This window comes from Sinocyclocheilus grahami, unplaced genomic scaffold (genome assembly GCF_001515645.1).
Source record: "Sinocyclocheilus grahami isolate Dianchi unplaced genomic scaffold, SAMN03320097.WGS_v1.1 scaffold179.1, whole genome shotgun sequence".
NCBI classification, from domain to species: Eukaryota; Metazoa; Chordata; class Actinopteri; order Cypriniformes; family Cyprinidae; genus Sinocyclocheilus; species Sinocyclocheilus grahami.
This window is the reverse complement of record NW_015505358.1, coordinates 956,944-977,003: the sequence shown is the minus strand read 5'-3', so window position 1 is coordinate 977,003 and position 20,060 is coordinate 956,944. Positions and strand designations below refer to the sequence as shown.

At 36.0% G+C, this 20,060-nt stretch overlaps 1 protein-coding gene across 2 annotated transcripts in view; it reads left to right on the top strand.

Annotated features, from left to right (window-relative positions):
• The window catches only part of runx2a (RUNX family transcription factor 2a), a 59,760-nt gene extending 49,935 nt beyond the window's left edge, over positions 1 to 9,825 (top strand). Inside the window, exons 6-8 of one of the 2 annotated variants that reach the window (XM_016284032.1) lie at positions 602 to 778; positions 2,690 to 2,851; positions 9,258 to 9,825. In XM_016284032.1, coding sequence (XP_016139518.1) covers positions 602 to 778; positions 2,690 to 2,851; positions 9,258 to 9,754 — 836 coding nt within the window. In that variant the 3' untranslated portion in view covers positions 9,755 to 9,825. The remainder of the gene's footprint in view (positions 1 to 601; positions 779 to 2,689; positions 2,852 to 9,257) is intronic. The other variant, XM_016284033.1, reaches the window with a different exon arrangement.
• The last annotated feature ends 10,235 nt before the right edge of the window (positions 9,826 to 20,060 follow it).

Here is a 20,060-nt window from a genome sequence, read left to right as displayed (position 1 = left end):
TTGTGTCCAAAATGTAAGCTGTTATTAATCTATGTATAACATCTGCTTTTGAGTTTCTCTGAAGAAAAAACAGGTTTGCAACAACACAAGGGTGTGCAAATGATGCCAAAATGTTCTTTATTTGGCAAACTATCCCTTTAAAAGAGTGAAATTTGCCTAAAAATGACAATTCTGTCATCATTTATTCACTCTAATGTAATTTTAAGAAATGATGTCCATATGACTTTTCTGCTGTATTTGCAAGCGTTCTGGGACCAAACAATAGATTTGTGTCCAAACATTTAAGATATTCTTTGATATCATTTGCCCCACAAAACAATCATACGACTTCAAAAGACTTGACATATAGAAAATGGATTAGTGCTTTTTTATGCTACTTTCCCATTCACTTTCACTGTATAGAAAGAGCAGCTTGAACATTTTGCGTAATGTCTCTTTTTGAGTTTCTCAGAAGAAAGATCAAACATACAGGTTTGCAACAACATGAGGGTGTGCAAATGATGCCATAATGTTCATTTTTGAGTGAACTATCCCTTTAAATTTGGTCAGAATCGAGCAGTAGGTGTATTAACTGCAATTTCTGTCTAATATTGTTCGGTAGGACACAGACAGAAACTGGAAGACCCCCCTAAACCGCCGCTGTTCTCAGAGCGCCTGAGCGAGTTAGAGCGTTTACGCCAGACCAGCATGAGAGTTGCCGTGCAAACCCAGAGTCCCCGGCCGTCTCTCAACGCCACGCCGAACTCCTTCAATCCGCAGGGGCAAACTCAGATCTCAGGTAAACCGTCCCGTCCCTTCAACGCAACTATTTCAGCCTGTCTGGCCGTCAGCCATGACCTTTAAGGGTTTATGTACTGTACAAACATCAGTGTTTGGAGAACAGGTAGGTTTATTATTAAGAGGCCTGATTTGCTGAAGATAAAAGAGAGTGGGTGAGAATGATGCAAGAAATAGAAATGGTGAATTCGACAATGTCAATCAGATTTAAACAGGAGATACTGATGGACGTGCCAAATCTGACATCACCTTAAAGGGATAGTTCTCCCAAAATGAAAACTCATTGTTTTCTCACCCTCCTTTCAATCCAAACCTGAGTTTCTTTCTTCCATGGAAGACAAAAGATGTTCTGATGAATCTTTGTGCTTCTCTTCATCTTCAAACCACGTCTGTGAAGGACAAAAAAGCACCATAAAAGAAGACATTTAGAAGACTTCAGAAATCCTCTGATAGTTTTAAGTGAGGGAGAGACCCAGATATCGTCATAGCACTCAAATCTCATTCAAAATGGTGCAGACTAGGTTCTGGCGAAGACTGATGAAGATTCTTCTTTTTTTGTTCCAAAAAAAAAAAAAAACAGCTTACGGGTTTGGAACGACATGAGAGTGAGTAAATAATGACAGATTTTCATTTCTGGGTGAACTACTGCTTTAATTCCATTACATTTGTCCAAATATTTTCATTAGTTCCTGCTTCACTTTTGGCATATTGGAGCATGGGCAATTTTAATTTTTTTATCATATGCGCTCCGCTTTAATGTTTGCATAATGTTTGCCATTCTCTTGGAGCGTCTCCAGCCCCTCTCCTGTCAGAGCGGACGCTGTGTTTACTAGAATACTGTAGAAAGCAAACAGGAAACCGTTCTTGGCTCTGAATGTGATTAAGCTATTTACATACCACAGCCTTTTATACTAGTCTGCTCGGTCTCGGTCTCCATATTATTATAAAAAGAAAGGTCACCCACTTTGTGTGCACAATGAGTCTTTAAATCTGACTCACCAGGTAGGACTCTTCTGAGGGTGAATCTCCAAAACATGTCCTGGTTACCCCAAAAAAATAAATAAATAAATATATATATATATATATATCCCAAAAACATAACAACAAAAAAAAATAAAAAAAAATATAAAAAAAATATATATATATATCCCAAAAACAAACAAAAAAAAAAATTATATATATATATATCCCAAAAACAAAATAATATTTATATAAATTTAATTTATTTTAATTCAGTTGTTCTCAATGATGATTCTCATTATTGTACTATTTTGTGCTTTCTGTACATATTATTTTAGTTATACATTTATTTAATCAGCAAAAATGCATTAGCACATTAATGGCAATTAAACATATATTTATTTATTTAAATTGTTCTCAATTGTGCCATTTTATTCTATTTATTATTATTATTTTATTTAACCTTTATTTAATCTGCAAAAATGCAATAGCACATTAAAGGCAGTATAAATATTTCACTATTTATATACAGTAGTCAACATTTGAAGTGGATTGAAACCTTTCATCAAAGATGTCCTAAAACCAAAACAATACCCGTTCTTGTCTTAGGACAACTTTGATGAACTTCTTTGATCCACTTCAAATGTTGACTACTGTATATCTATAAAAAATTATAAAATATAGATCTTTCTTTTATTTTTCTGCAAAACATAAATATATAAACCTTTTTTTTATTTTAGAGTGAAATATAACCATGTACTTGACAGCTTTCACAAGAGTCGCTCTTTTTTGTGGTGGTGTGTGATACTGTTCATTTTTGAGGTCACTGTTGTAAACATCACTGAGCTATAAAAACACTGCTGTGGTCCTGAGAGAATCACACCCAAACACATCTTTGAGGATGCTGTTGTGCAGATGTTGACTGGAGTCGTCTCATTTATCATGCTCACAGATCCGCGGCAGGCGCAGTCCTCTCCACCCTGGTCCTACGAGCAACCGTACACTCCTTACCTGAGCCAAATGACATCTCCATCCATCCACTCCACCACCCCGCTGTCCTCCACCCGCGCCACGGGCCTGCCCACCATCAGCGACGTGCCAAGACGCCTCTCAGGTAAACTAACACCTTATAGAAAAGACAAATCACAAATAAGAGCTCTATTATCTCGAATATTTCTTTAGACAGCAATGAGACTGAGACAACGTTTCAAACTGTGCTCAGATTGGCCAAAATGCCAAAGTCTCAAAATAAACTCAAGAAACTCTCAACAAGTTCTCTCAAGATCATATCCACATTCATTTTATGCACTACTGGTCCAAAGTTTGGAATAAATGTGATTTTTTTAAAAATGTTTTTAAAGAGGTTTCTTCTTACCAAGGCTGCATTTATTTAATTAAAATAAAAAAAGTAATATTGTGAAATATTTTTGCAATTTAATATTTTAAACTGTAATTTATTTCTGTGATGCAAAGCTGATTTTTCAGCATCATTACTCCAGTCTTCAGTGTCACATGATCCTTCAGAAATCATTCTAATATGCTGATTTGCTGCTCAATTACTATCAGTTATTGTTAGCACTCAATTATTAATCATTTTTAGTTTTGTTTAGGATTATTTGATGACTAGACAGTTCAAAATAACAGCATTTATTTTAAATAGAAATCTTTTGTAACATTATAAATGTTTTTGTCACTTCAGGCATTTTTTTCAGGCTGTTTCAGCAACCATCTATCATATAGAGACTCATTTTTCTTATCCAATCAGTTTTAGATGGATAAAATCAAGCCCCGTCCTACTTTTTATGCATTGAATATCCTGTTTCATATCAGATTACAGAAGTAAAGTGAGTTTTTCACTTGTTGACTCCACATGAATCACAACTGCGTTATAACAGGGCAACCTCTGAGCAATTAAATTCTCCTCTGGCCCATATCGCTTTCTCTGCCAGCCACTCATTTCAGAAATGTGGGAAATGTAGTGTCTCAACACTCAGCCTATACGGTATTTACTTCGTGTTAGCTGTGAACATTTGTCCAAACACTCAATTCGCTTCTTTCCCCGCTGAAGTCGAATCAAAGCATTTTTCCAGCGTTAACTTTCTGCTTTGTAAGCGTTTGTTACGTCGCCCGTGGGCAAATGTCTTCCAAGCACTAGTACCTTTAAAAATAGAGAGCATTTGAAAGAATATCTCCCCTGACCCCCGTCCTCGCCGACGGAGTCTTTGAACTCAACTCTCTTTTGAAAGGAACAATAAAACAGACGAGTTTCTGACTCACAAACCTCAAAAGGTAAACGGGTAGTTGATGCATAACATGTTTGTTCATGGGATTTTATATTTTTAGAAGTGCATGTCATAACTTCTGTAACTGATCACTTTTATGTTATTTTATTAATTTTCTTTCTTTTTTTTAATGATCATGCAGTGTAACAATCATGCATTTGTAAATTTTGACATATATATAAAATGTACATTTTAGATGCACATTAATTTATTATGTATTTTATGTATAATTTTATTTGAAAAATGTGAACATTTTAAGGGAACCTGTAGTGTGACAAATGCATTTTTAGAACATACAAATATTCCACTTGGCATTTAAATTCACATGAGTTCATAACGGTTGCATGACCAATAATTACAAAAGAATGTTGTTTAAAATAGTTTTAGATGGGGTTTTAAAAATAGTTTTGGATGGGCTTTCCAAAAGCAATTCTCGTCAACTACCTAAAAGCTCTCGAGTCCAAACCTTCGGAAGCGTTTGCTGTGCCTTTATTAATGAAATAGGCACCAGATTGTGGTCCACCCGCCCTTTGGGATTCATTTTGAAACAAACACACAGCGTGGACATTTTCTTTAATGCACCTGTTTGACTCTCCGCCAGGTTGGTTTTTGAACTCTTTTTTTTTTCTTCTTCTTTCTTTCTCTTGGCTCCCCACCCTAACTGTTTTCTTTGAGCCTGGAGCGAATGCGAAAGTTTAAATGACTTCTTGGTGTGGCTGCTTTTTGAACCCCGGCCAGCTGCCTCGTTGGGTTTGATTAGTTTAGATTTCACCCGGCTTTCATCTTGGAGATGTCAGCCTTTGTTCTTTCCTCAAAGAGACACACGCACCTCTTGGTCCTAACGCCCCCTATTCTTCCTCGGAGCTCCGCTGAATGGCTCGGTCTCGAGAAGACACGTTCCGAACGCATCGCACCCTCTGCAGCTGTTTGCGTGGCTATTCTTCTCCACCGTGGGCTCGTGTTACACCTTTCAGCCAGAGACCTGGTGACTGATAAGGACGCAGATGAAGGCATGCATAATATTACACAGAGAGCAATGAATTATCAGAGTGGGATCACGGGACACTGGAGGACTGTAAAGAACTTTGATTTTCCCGTTAGTGAAGTCTGTTTCAGGAGGCTGGTTTAAAAGCATGTTTGGTGGACTCAGTGGTACAATTCCTCAGTACTTTGATACAGTATATGCAATAGCACAGACTGCATGTACAGATCAAATGAATACCTTAATAAAAAGTGGCTTTGGATAAATGATTGTAAATGAGTAAATGTAAATTCTTCAGAGAATACATGGTACATGTCCACAAAACATGGCACTTTGATATTCACCATGGTTGCTTTGATTTGATAATGTGTAATGGTATTTAAATGGTACTCAAAGATATATAAAAAAAATACCATATTGTATGTCCACAAAACCATGATATTTCCATGGTACTTTGAAATATACCATGGTACCTAATGATTACCCTTACAAAACGTCCTAAAAAAATTTGTAAAATACTGTAAAATTGTGAAATATTATTACAATTTCAAATAACTGTTTTCTATTTGAATATATTTTAAAATGTAATTTATTTCTGTGATCAAAGCTGAATTTTCAGCATAATTACTCCAGTCTTCAGTGTCACGCGATCCTTCAGAAATCATTCTAATATGCTGATTTGCTGCTCAAGAAACATTTCCGATTATCATCAATGTTGAAAACAGTTGTGCTGCTTCATATTTTTGTGAAACTGTGATATGTTGATGAACAAAGTTTCTAAAACCCCAAACAGTAGTATACATGCACCAAAACATTCAAAACACCAAGATACATCTTTGTTAGTGGCTTCCGTACCTCTTAATGTGCTCTTAAAGCAAGCAGGCAGTCTTGTAGCCGGCAACCCTGAAGCAACCTGAGGTCAAAGGTCGCAAGATCACAGTGATGATAGGTCACAGCTTGAGCCATCATGATCCTCTTGGTTTCTAGCCTTGAGCTTGGGCTACTAGACCACACCATCCGTGTAATACAAAGTGACTGATGTCGTATTAAGTTTAGCCAAAAAGGGTCTGGCAAGAGCCGATAGCATAATGGGTTCATTCTCGTGAATGTCTGCAGCGAGGAGCGATGTTTAATGGTGATTGAAGGTTGTATATGTGAATTTCTGTCATTGTTTTGGAAATGTGACTTGGGTCTCCTCTCTCCCTGAAGTGTCTTTTTTGTTTGGTTTGAAATGTCAAGAGTTGATAATGTGGAGAGACAATCTGCTCATAATTGGCCACACATGTTCTGTAAAGTTTGCCAAACTGTCACTCATAAAGCGGCGCTCATGGACGACACGCGACCGCTCCTAAACCAGCAGACAAGCTGACGGGATTTATCATCATAAAACAGTACTTTACCTCAGCAACAGGGAGAGAGGAGAGACGAGACGCGGTTAGCTCAGAGACTTTGTTTGAAGTGAAGGAAAGGAGAAATGGACAAGATTTTTGGTTTGTTTGAAGTCGAGGAAAAAAGGGAGAATGCAAAACGGGAAACAGTAAGTATAAGGAACAGGAAAACAGAAGGAAAGAGATTTTGGTTTGTTTGAAGTAAAAGGAAAGAAAGGGGGAAATTGATGTGGGGAAAAGTCCGGAAAGGGGAAATGGAAAGAAAAGGAAAGTAGCTGGTTTGAAGTAAAAGAAAAAAAGAGAAATAGAAAAGGGAAAGGAAAATATTCTGGTTTGCTACAAGTAAAGAAAAGGTGAAATGGAAAGGAAAAGATTTTAGTTTGTCTGAAATAAAGGAAAGAAAAGAGGAAAAGGTCAGGAAATACAATCTGGACAGGAAAGGGAGTTTTAGTTAGTTTGAATTAAATGAGAAAAGAGTAAATGGGAATTGAAAGTGGAAAACACTTTGGTTTGTTTGGAGGAAAGAAAAAGGAAAATGGGAAATAGTACAGAAGGGAACAGGGAAATGGAAAGGGAAATATGGAAATATGGAAAATGGACACAAAAGGGGAAACAGAAAGGAAAAGACTTGATTGATTCAAGTAAAGTAAAGGAGAAATAGTAAGGTAAAGAACAGAGAAATATCCCCAAAAGTAGATTTTGGTTTGAAGTAAAGGAAAGAAAAGAAAATGGGAAACTTCAAGAAAGGGGAAGAGGAAAGAGGAAAGGGAAATGGGAAATGAAAGGTAAGAAAATGGGAAATGATTTTACTTTCTTTGAAGTAAAGGAAAGAGAAGGGGAAACTGAAATAGGAAAGGGGGAATAGAAAGGAAAAGAAAAGAGTTTGGGTTTGTTTGTTTGAAAGGAAAGGGGAAATGGAATGGAATGGAAAGGAAAAGAGGAGAGGAGTTTGGGATTGTTCGTTTAGAGCCTTTAATTTAGCAGTTCTCCATTTGAAAAGCAGATCATGATGAATGCAGAGTGCAAAAAGAGACAGATGTGGAGATGATAAGACGTTCCTCTGGGATTCTCTCTCCTGGGGTTCTGGGAGTCACAGCCCATTAGTGGTTTATAATTTAAAAACATCTTGTGGTTCTAAGAGAGAAGATCGGCCCTTCTCTTTGGCTAATCGCAGACATGCCACCACATCTGAGACTGCTCATTATGCATCCTGTGGAAACTGTGTTTTCCTCTAAGCGTTTCCATGTGCACTCCCAGTTTATTCCTACATTTCTCTTTGATATTCATATAAATGCGAGGATGCGTGTTTGTGCATGTGAACGCACATGATGCATTCGCATACAAACCTCCGGACAACCTTCAGCAAACGGCGCTGAAGAAACAAACAGCCAGAAGCCAAACTCGAAATCTTTCAGCAGCACGTCAGCGCCGTTTGACAGTTAGTTTGCATATTGGTCCGGTGACATTTTTGCAGCATTAGTCTTCATCTTGACCTTGAATCAACCCAAGCATTGTGTAATTCAGGTTGCGGATAAACATTTAATTCATGTTTATGTTTTGCTAGGGCAATTAAACACTGACATGCAAGATGAGCCAGTTTCTCTTGTCGGTTGGTTAAAATTTATAGCATTTTCCTTAATTAAAAATGCTAAGACTGGGCTTGTAAAGAGAATCTGTTCATGTGGAGTCACAACAGGAACTTCTGAATCAATGCGCAACAATATGAATTTTTTTCTTGCACTGTGAAGTGTCATTCTGACGCTTTCATGGCTTGGGATATTTCAAACACTGACTCGTATAATAAAAAAAAACATTCATATTTACTTCCATTATTTTTCACATTCATTATTTGGAAGAGAAATGCAGATAAAGTTGCATGCACTCCATCCTTTTTTCAGTTTATAAAGAGTTTTGTGTTGACAGGCTAGTTAGTTTGAGCTGTATGCAAATTAAGTTTGACAGCGCCCTCTTCTGTCTGATTTAACAATGTCCCTTTATTCATTTCAGTCTCATTTGGTGTGGATGAAGCTACTTTGAAACTCAAGCTACTCATAATTTAAAGTAGTCACAATCAAGAATCATTATTTTTTAAATCAAAGCATTTATCTAATACAAAATCAATGATTACCTCAAATAGGGTGTCACAGGCGAGCTAATAAATAAATAAAACTAAGTTGAAAAAGAGTTAAAGTGACCCAATAGCATTAAGTACAACGAAATATTTAATTACAAAACATCTGAAAATATCAAATTACCCACAGAGACTGAAATACATTTATTTTCATGAACTGCTAATATGAACAGAAATGAAATTTGAATGTTAAATGCAATGGGGCCCAAAAGGCCGACAATATATTAATAAATATATTGTCATTTTTTTAGGATTAAAAAATAAGCAAACAAAATTTGAATTTAAAATGAAAATATGTTAGATTCTGCACTTTTTCTATATGATAGATAAGTAAAATAAAGTTGAAATGCACAATTGTTTATTACAATGAATACAATGGAAACGTTGATGGAAAATGTATCTTTACAAATCTATAAATATCATTGATTTATATAATCAGAGCATTTATCTGGTACAAAAACAATGAGTAAAAATAATGTTGTACTTTAATAATCATTGTTGTACTTTTTAAACTTAATTTTACTGATTGTTTTCGTACCATATAAATGCTCTGATTATGTAAATAAATTATAGTACAGAAATTGTACTGAAAAGTGTATAGCAATTAAAAACGATGCACAAAAAAAAGGCATTTTCACTAGTGCACCCTAATTTTTGGACCCCACTGAAAGAAGACATGCTCAAAACATTTTCTTGATTTAAATATCACTAAAAAACTGTTCTTTTCTCTCCACCAGGTACGTCGGATCTCAGTCCGTTCTCGGCCGACCCGCGGCAGTTTGAACGTCAATTTCCCGGTCTGTCCTCCCTCACAGATACCCGTTTCCCCAGTCCCAGAATGCACTATCCTGCGACGTTCACGTACACCCCTACGCCGGTCACCTCGGGCATGTCTCTGGGCATGTCCAGCACCACCCACTACCACACCTACCTGCCTCCACCGTACCCCGGCTCCACCCAGAACCAAAGCGGGCCCTTCCAGACCAGCAGCACGCCGTACCTCTACTACGGCGCCTCGTCCGGGTCGTACCAGTTCTCAATGGTGCCGGGCGGTGATCGATCCCCCTCCAGGATGCTGCCGCCTTGCACTAGCGCATCCACCGGCAGCACCCTCATCAACCCCAACTTGCCCAATCAGACGGACGGAGGCGAGGCAGACGGCAGCCACAGCAGCTCGCCAACCATTCTCAACTCCAGCGGCAGGATGGACGAGTCCGTTTGGAGACCATATTGAGACGGTCTGGTCAAACGAGACCGCAACGCAGCACTGTTAGCCTTAAAGACAGAGTGCGAGAGACAGTTACATGAAAGAATCATCGGATTTGAAGCACAAATTCATTGGTACAGGTACAATATTGAATGATTGCAGTGTATTTTTACGACTACACTGACGCTTTTTTTATTCTATAAAACAGATGACCCTTACAGGGAATGATTTGCAGCGTTAAAGGGATAGTTCACCCAAAAATGAAAATTTGATGTTTATCTGCTTACCTTATCTTTTGGCATCCAAGATGTAGGTGACTTTGTTTCTTCAGTAGAACACAAACGAAGATTTTTAACTCAAACCGTTGCAGTCTGTCAGTCATATAATGGAAGAATGCACTCAGTACGTGCTCAGGACAGTTCGGACATTGCGGTGAAAATCAGAGGTAAAAAACTATATAAATACTGTTCAGTTTCTAGCACAGACCGATCGTTTAGTGTCTTTACACATCAATCTATCGTCACGAGCCGCAGGGTTTAATTTGGTTTTGTTTGTGTATGTTTTTTTGACTCTCAAAGCCGTGATTCCCATTCACCTCCATTATAAGACTGACAGACTGCAACGGTTTGTGTTAAAAATCTTCGTTTGTGTTCCACTGAAGAAACAAAGTCACCTACATCTTGGATGCCCTGGGGGTAAGCAGATAAACATCACATTTTCATTTTTGGGTGAACTATCCCTTTAAGGTGCGATCAAAGGTGAATTTCAAAGAGCAACGGTAAATGTGAATGCACCTTTAGTCTAATTCATCTGACATTCCACTTCATCAGTGATATAACCCATTCAAGTCATTGAATTTAAAGGAATAGTTCAGCCAGAAATGAAAATATACTCACCTTCATGTCGTTCCAAACCTGTATGACTTTCTTTCTTCTGCAGAACACAAAAGGAGATGTTTAGCACGATATTGATGCTGCACATTTAAATACAACGAAAGCATACTGTCACTGTCAAGCTCTGAAATCCTCTTTAAGATGGTTTTGGTGCTTTTAAACTCCAAAAAGCACGAAAAAAGTGGTCCAAATGGCTTGTGTGCTAGGTCTTCTTAAGCCATTCAATAGTTTTGTGTACTGAAGAGACCTATATTTAAGAGTAAACGATGCCAGAACGTTCATTTTTGGATGAACTATCCATTTACCTGCCCTAGAGTAAACTTTCATTGCAATAGGAATGCATCCAAACTATTGGCGCATAATATTTTTATACTAACTCTCTATAATTTAGCATTTCTTAACACTGAAAGCAATTGTTTTTTATTTATGCGTGCTGGAAGTCAGCTATTTGAATAAGTACTGGCTAATTCCCTCTGATTATTTTAATTTATGTATGAAATGGTAGCAAACGGTACTGATTCGAGAAGCAATATAAGCCATATAAACGTTAAATTATGCAATATGTTTAGAGGGACAAAATTTAAGATGTTTGAATATTATTTTTGGGACATCTATTAATAACTTAACGAAATATGTACTCATTTTGTAATTTAAATGTTTTGTTATTATTATTATTGTAAGGCAACCAAAACGAAACTCAAATGATACGTAAGCAATGAAGGAAGGATATTTCATTGTAAGACTATATCCACAATTAAACGTTTGTGGATTTTTCTCAGAATAAAATCTCAATCTGAAACATTTCATATTAAGAATTAAGACATCCAGAAATGTTTTAGACTGGGTAAATCTGAGTAAGTAACATCTATAACACAAACAATTAATAAATGTACAAAGATGTGTTACGAGAGGTGAGAGGTAACTCCACTAGTTTGACTTTGGTATCCAATGTTTATCTAGTTAATTTATTTTAGATGCATTTTTTATTTAATGTTTTTTGGTGACTACAAGATCGACCAAACTCTTGCAGCAGTGGCCTAAATCTTTGCATCTTCAGATACAGACATGATCAAATCTCACGCATGCACTTGCAATAATAAAACGACCAGTTTCTGTCTCTTGTGCAGATATGAAATCATTACTATCGTCAGCCTTCTGTTCTATAACTGGATGGTTAACTGCACTTTGTAGGTTAGTTAAACACTATGCAAGCTGTACTACAACAATCAAACTCAGAAATGTCTCTTTGCTGTGTGCTAATGTTCTTGAGGTACAATATAAACAAGTACTTTGATATTACTGGCATGTCAGACAACAGAATATTTGGCAATCTTTGGGATGCAAGACATTTGACAAGCAAACGTTATGCTGAACCGACAATCAAATTGAGTAGCCTAAATTACACGATGGATGTTTACCGGAAAAGTTCATCATCTCTATTTCTAGAATGTATTTATTGGTCAACAAACCCCATAATGAGTTGGGATGAAATTATCACTGACAGGGAACTCCTGCAAATATGTTACCAATTTTGCGATTTTCTTTACACTTTGTAGTTGTGGTCTTTGAAGAATAATGTATATGTTTCTGGAGTCAACAACAAGTGCTACTTGATAGAATGTTTGTCCAAATGTAAGTTAATAGGCTGCTGGCAGCGCTCTTCTAAAACAAATGTCACTTGTCTTTTTATTTCTATTTTTGTGTGGAACAAAGCACTTATTTTTAAAGGGATGTAAAACAAATGAAGCCTAAATGCCAGATATAAAGTCACCTTTATTTATTGATAAAATACAAAAAAGAACGTCCGGGTTATATTTTACTCAAGAAGTTACATTTGCATGAAGAAAACGAATCCTGTTTCCTAAATCCTGCTTTGTATTTTAATGCATTAAATGAAATAAATTAGCATCAATTAAATTCAATCCAATGGCATATGAATACTTTTTAATAAATAAAAATAGGCATTTTTTCCCCCACCTCACAGTGATTAATAATTATGAAAATGATTGTACGTAGTGCCTGGTTCTAAACTTAATGCAAAATATAATATTTTTTTCCCTTTTGATTTTTGTTATAAGATATAACCCGAACATGCTCTTTTTTGGGAGATTCACCCAAAAAACTAGCAATCTGAACTGCATCTTTATTTGGGCTCAAAGTTCATGGCAGATTGTGATTCTTACAGTTTTGCAGAAACAACTAAATTGAGTATTTGTTACCCCGCTCATTTCTTCTGTACAGTATTAAACTCCATTTCTTTGAGTACAAAAACAACACTTACACTGCTGTTCTTAACTGCCCCACTATTTGATTTAGCCTTGTCTTTTACCGTGGTGTCTTCTGGTAGTGAGGAGAGCGTTTATGTTTACAGAATGTTTACAAAAAGCTGCAAGCAGGTAACTGCAAGTGTAAAGAACCTCTGCACTGTTAACTTTGTATGAATCCGTGTTCAATTGTTTCAATATGCCTGATAACACAAGAACAACATTGGTCTGTCTTAATCAAACGTGTCACAGGGCCAAATATTTATATGCTTTTGGGCAATGGACTATGTTTTTCATTGACCCTTTTTTATGTAGTACCCTTGCAAGAGTCTGATTTATGGGTCAATAGCAGAGATTCCTTCCATGAGACTATTTATATTCATTCTATGCATTAAACAAAAAAGCATTGAGATTTCATTTACATACAGTACGTTCTGTCATTATCACAGACATACAGAGAGTTTTGGGCTTCTCCTTGGAATATCTATTTGCAAATTTCATTGATATTGCCAGTACGCAAGGTCAAATTAACACATGAAGAAAACTAAATGCTTCCGCAAAGTCTTTTGCGCTCCATTATAGCCGTTTCTGTACTTTTAACTAAAGTGTTTTGTATTTGAAAACCCTGGAAAACCTGCTATTGAAATATGCATCATTTTGATTCATCACAATGCTTGGTTTGTAAACAATGGGAGAATGCATTATCTCATGTGTCGAGCATTCCTTCCTTGCACAGACTGTACAGATGTTTCTCTTTCCACAATCTTTCGTCCTGTTTCATCCATAAAGTTTGTGAAACTTTAACCTGTTTGTATGGGACTAACAAACCAGTAAACATTTGTGAGATTTTTGAGCGTTTCTGATGATTGTATCATTTGTCTTTGAGAATAAAAATGGCTTTTTGTTATAACTCACAGTTTTCCTTTTTTTCCCATTTCATTAATGAGGAAGATATGATGATTAGGATGACCATTTGTACCACTGTTAAAATAAGCAGTTTGATAAACACAAATGTGCAATTTGGTAGAGAAACTTAATGCATGAATTAACCACTTCATGCATGAAGTTTGAAGGAATAGATCAAATTTTGTAAAAACAATAATCAGAACTGTGTAGAAAAGTTTCATAAAAACATGAATTTGTCATATTCTAGAAATATTATGCATAAAAACTACTTTCACTGCTGATTCACTGAGCTCTAAAATTAGCTGTGAACCCAACTGAATTTAACTGAACATAGCTATTAACGTATTAACATAATAACATTAACTATTAATAAAAACAGAGAAACTTTTCTGAGAAAATTCTATTTTAATTTGTAAAATGTTTAATAAATCCATTTTGGACTATATGAATAAAATCCATAGCACAAAAAATATCTATCGATCTATCTATCTATCTGTCTGTCTGTCTGTCCGTCCGTCCGTCCCTCCGTCCGTCTGTCTGTCTATCTATCTATCTATCTTTCTATCTATCTTTCTATCTGTCTATTTATTTATCTGTCTGTCTGTCTGTCTGTCTGTCTGTCTGTCTGTCTATCATCTATCTATCTATCTATCTATCTATCTATCTATCTATCTATCTATCTATCTATCTATCTATCTATCTATCTATCTATCATCTATCAGTCTATCTATGTATCTATGTATCTATCTATCTATCTATCTGTCTGTCTATCAGTCTATCAGTCTGTCTGTCTGTCTGTCTATCATCTAGATATCGATCTGTCTATCTGGCTGTCTGTCTGTCTGTCTGTCCGTCCGTCCGTCCGTCTGTCTATCAGTCTGTCTCTCTATCAGTCTATCAGTCTGTCTATCTGTCTATCTGTCTGTCTATCTATCTATCTGTCTGTCTGTCTACCTGTCTACCTATCTACCTATCTATTTATCTATCTATCTATCTATCTATCTATCTATCTATCTATCTATCTATCTATCTATCTATCTATCTATCTATCTATCTATCTATCTATCTATCTATCTATCTATCTATCTATCTATCTATCTATCTATCTATCTATCTATCTATCTATCTATCTATCTATCTATCTATCTATCTATCTATCTATCTATCTATCTATCTATCTATCTATCTATCTATCTATCTATCTATCTATCTATCTATCTATCTATCTATCTATCTATCTATCTATCTATCTATCTATCTATCTATCTATCTATCTATCTATCTATCTATCTATCTATCTATCTATCTATCTATCTATCTATCTATCTATCTATCTATCTATCTATCTATCTATCTATCTATCTATCTATCTATCTATCTATCTATCTGTCTGTCTGTCTGTCTGTCTGTCTGTCTATCTATCTATCTACCTATCTTTTGTTGAACTTAATAAAACTGAACTCAACCTTCTTGAACTGAATTCAATATAAGGGAATTGCAAAACCGTACTTAACTGAACTAGATATAAATAAAAAGAGAACATTTAGAAATGACATTTAGCCATCAGTAGTTTACTGAACTGACACTAAACTGAACTTCACTGAACTAAGACAAACTGAAGTAAATAGAACTGAATTTAACTGAACTGAACCACGCATGTAGTAGTTTAATAACTGAATTAACACTAAAAATGAACAGAACTAAGCCAAAGAGAAGTGAACCGAATTGAATTGAACTGAACTGAACAATGTCATCAGTAGTTTAATGAACTGAATTGACACTAAAATTAAACTTGACTAAGCCGAACTAAAGTGAACTGAATTGAATTTAACTGAACAGAACAAAATTGAACTTCACATAGCTGAACTGACTGGAAATGAAAACATGAAACATCTGCTACATTTCAAAATGACATTTGTCAGCAGCTCTGTTGAACTAAACTGATTTAAGCTGAATTAAACTGAACACAACTAAAGTTGTACTGCTGCTGTTTGTCTGCCTCCTGTGGGTTTTATGAGTTCGCACTTTCCAAAGAATGAAAGATATTGCTGGTCTGCATTTTACATTACACTTCCCTGTCACACATGCTGAAAATAAATAGGGCTTTCTGAACAGCTTTTCGTCCCTGGTTTACATTGTGCAACAGTGCTCTAACTTGAAGAGCATAGCGATGTTTACACTTCTTCGAGTCAGTTTATTGAACGGGCCTTATCTGTGCATATCTTGCCAGAGTATGTAGGCCCAAATCTCCATGAGATTTTATATGATTTCCTGTCACTTTTCCTGACTCTATTCTGAATTTCCAACGCAGACTTTCATAACATACACTTCAAGACAGACAAATGCTCCATTATGCAGCACGTGATGATTAATGCCCGTTAATGTGTCAGATGAAACGGATCGGTTAAGGCTGTGAGCTGTTCAAACACATTGCCAACTGTTTGTCTAAACCTGCACTGAGGGTCTTTAAACGACCCTATCAATGAACGCAAACATCCATAAGTTCAGCTTGGATCAATGTTTGGTTTGGATCACCTCAGCCAGGAAACGACTCAATGGGCTTATTTAGCGCTACTTAGAGCGAGTTCAACACTATTACATTGTTTTAAGACAAAACACGTGTGTTTCCTTTTGAAAATGAACATTGTTCTGTCATCTTTATCAAGGCTAATTGATAAAAGTTCTCAGATTGTGTTTTCATTTGTTGGTCGGCTCGTTGCCTGACGGTTTTAAGTGAAAATAAACAAGTACGACGAGAGAGCAAGAACTAATGATGGTCTTTCCGTATATCAAACAGAAGTGGGGTTGATAGCGCAAAAGCCAAACACTGAGACGATCTAAGAATTAGGAATTTAAAAAAAAAACACTCAATTCCTATCTATTTACTTACACAGTTTTTTTTTTAATTTACTTAATTTAAAATGAAATAAAAATAATAATAATAAATTAAAATAGTTATTTTCTTGATTATTTTTACTTTTGTATGCCAGATAAAATAAATGCCAGTCTTTGGTAAAAATAAATAAATAAATAAAAATGAATGAATGAATGAATAAATCTGCATTTCAATTTCATTGCAAAAGGTAGGCATACATTTTTAACTTTGTTCATTAAAGACTATAGCAAACCTGTCAAAATCAATTTTTCTTCAAAAAAGATCACGGTTTCCTTTAATTAATTAATTTGAATTTATACAATTATTTTATTTCTTAACAGAAGAACTGAAGAGAAGTCATTTCTCCGAACACCTCAGTGTCCTTCTTTGAGGAAGACATCATTTCCTATCGTTCTCTCCAGATGAAACAGGAGGCTTCTGCTTTCACAGCGTGTTGTGAGGGTCAGTCATTTCTCACACAGTTAAGCCCCCGGTTGCTCCAAATCACTTCACAAGCAATCAAATCGGCATAGTGCTGTCCCAGTTTGGCTGGAGGTGTGCCAAGGACAATGCCCCGACGCCTTTAACAGGGTGAAACCTGCAGGACATCTGAAAATAGAGACCCTTAGTGTCCCACGGCTGTCTGAAGGTTGCAGACGGGCTTGTCGGGCCTGATGATTTATGCTGGCAGTGCTCGTGAAGTATTTGCTGCTGCTGGGAGGTTTCCGTACAAATGAAGTGTGAAGCTCACGGGAGCACGGAGGCGGCGGGGCACAATCCTTAAACACCTCCAGAGCGCCGGCAGTAAACGGGACACTTTGCAAGAGGGGGGTGGAAGTAATGCATAGAGGTGTTATCTAAAGCTGATTGCACCTGTAAGCTCACGATTCATCCTTTGCTAAAAAAAAACAAAAAAGAGTGACTGTAAAGTTGTCAAGTAGGACACGTTCCTGGATCAGCGTTGTTTGTCCTTGATCAATAATTAACTGCATAACCCAAAATGATTTTATCAGAGAAATAATTCAGTGATACATGATGGAGTGTGGTGAATATACAGCATACATACACACTTTCATGCAGTCAAAGGTTTGGAATAATTAAGATTTTCTAATGCTTTTGAAAGACGTCTCTTCTGCTCACCAAGGCTGCATTTATTTGATTGAAATCACAGTAATATTGTTTAATATTAATATATTACTATCAGCATTTAATATTAATAGTAATATTGTTTAATAATATTAATATTATTAAAATTTACAATTTACAATTTTTGAAGTGTAACAACCATGCTAAGTTTTTTTAACAGCTAAATATTTTGGTAGAAATTATACATTTTTTCAGGATTCAAAAGAACAGAATTAGTTTTTACTGTCACTTTTGATCAACTTAATGCATCCTTGCTAAATAAAAGTATTAATTTCTTTTTCTCTTCCTTTTTTAAAATCTTACTTTGCCCAAACTTTTGAATGGTAGTTTATCATGGTATTTATAAAATATTAAGCAGCAAAAACAGTTTTCAACATTGGCAATAATAAATGTTTGTTGAGCATCAAATCGGCATATCAGAATGATTTCTGAAGGATCATGTGACACTGAAGACTGGAGTAATGATGCTGAAAATTCAGTTTTGCATCACATCAATACATTTTATTTTACAATATATTCACATAGAAAACAGTTATTTTAAACAGTAATCATATTTCACAATATTACTGATTTTACTGTATTTTTTGATCAAATAAATTCAGCCTCTGCGAGCAGAAGACACTTCTTTCAACAACATTAAAAATCCTAATTATTCTAAAATGTTCACTGGTATATATATCTATATGTATGCATATATAGGTGCAATATTGTCACAGGGCTGACACCCTTTCAAAAGGTACAGCTATAGGAATAGACAGGAGCAGTTTTGTAGGAATTGTTTTTTTTAAACCATTGAGAAAGGTGCAAAACCGTGTGTGAATGAATGTAAGACCTCAAATGCATCATCACCTCATTCCCAGTCCTGCTTCAAGGTCAAGTTTGTGCCGAACCCTGAGCACATTTTAAGAAACACTGCCTTCCTGTGGGCAAACTTTGCTACTACTTCATTAAACCCAAGCTGGTGCTGCAACAAAAACACAAAATAAACATTAATGAACACAAATGAAAACTCTTCTCAGCATCAGTTTCACAGCATGTTGCAGAATTATAATTATGAGCTATTTTTAAAAAATGACCTAAAACATGCTTGTACACGACAGTAGGCCTATGGAAGCGTGATAAAACTGGATGTTGATATACAGTTGCAAGAGTGTCTTTTTGCTGGCCACCCTGCGGTAAATATTGTATTTTTATGGAAACTATGGTTATGCCATGGTAAACTTGGGATTCCCTCTAGCTAAGGAGAGGCGAGGATGGATAGAGGAGGTGAGGAGGAGATATGAGAGCAAGGAGCCAAAGATCAGTCATTCAGTCTCCATTAAACCTGTCATGAGTCAGAGACGGTGAACAGCAGCCCTTAGAAACCATGAAAAAGCAATTTTCTGATGCACAAGCATCTGATTATGTCTGCTTGTGGATGTCTCTAATCACAGTCTATATGGTTCTTTCTTCTAAGCCAGTGATTTGGAGAATAGAGTCAATATTTCATATCATGTGTAGTTGAATGTGAAGCATCTAAACAGCCAGTGGGGGTGGGGGGAGGAGGGGGAGGTTGAAGACACATTAGATCCAATATCTTAACTATTTCTCTGAAAAAGTCAGCAACAAAAGACAAAGATCTCAATATGAACTCACTTCGCTTAATCCTGCCGAAAACAAATCTAGCCAATTTATAAAGCAACAGGTTTATGACTAAATTACATTTCCTATCAGTTTTTGATGTGTGTGTGTGTGTGTGTGTGTACCTGGTATTTATCACGTTACCAAATGTCCCCACAAGGATAGTATTACTAGTAAATTTTGACCTTGTGGGGACATTTTTGAGGTCCCCATGAGGAAACAAGCTTATAAATCATACAGAATGAGTGTTTTTGAGAAAGTAAAAATGCAGAAAGTTTCCTGTGAGGGGTAGGTTTAGGGTAGGGTTGGTGTAGGGCAATAGCACATACAGTTTGTACAGTATAAAAACCATTGCGCCTATGGAGAGTCCCCATAAAACATGGAAACACAACATGAGTGTGCGCGTGCGTGCGTGTGTGTGTGTGTGTATTTAAATTTAAATTAAAGTCAGTTCATCTTTCAGCAATGTGAACATGCAGGACATTTTTTGCTATTCAGAAAATCTCAAACAATGGTTATATTTATATTAACATACATTTTAATAAAACTACACACACACACCCTATATATATATATATATATATATATATATATATATGTGTGTGTGTGTGTGTGTGTATGTATATATA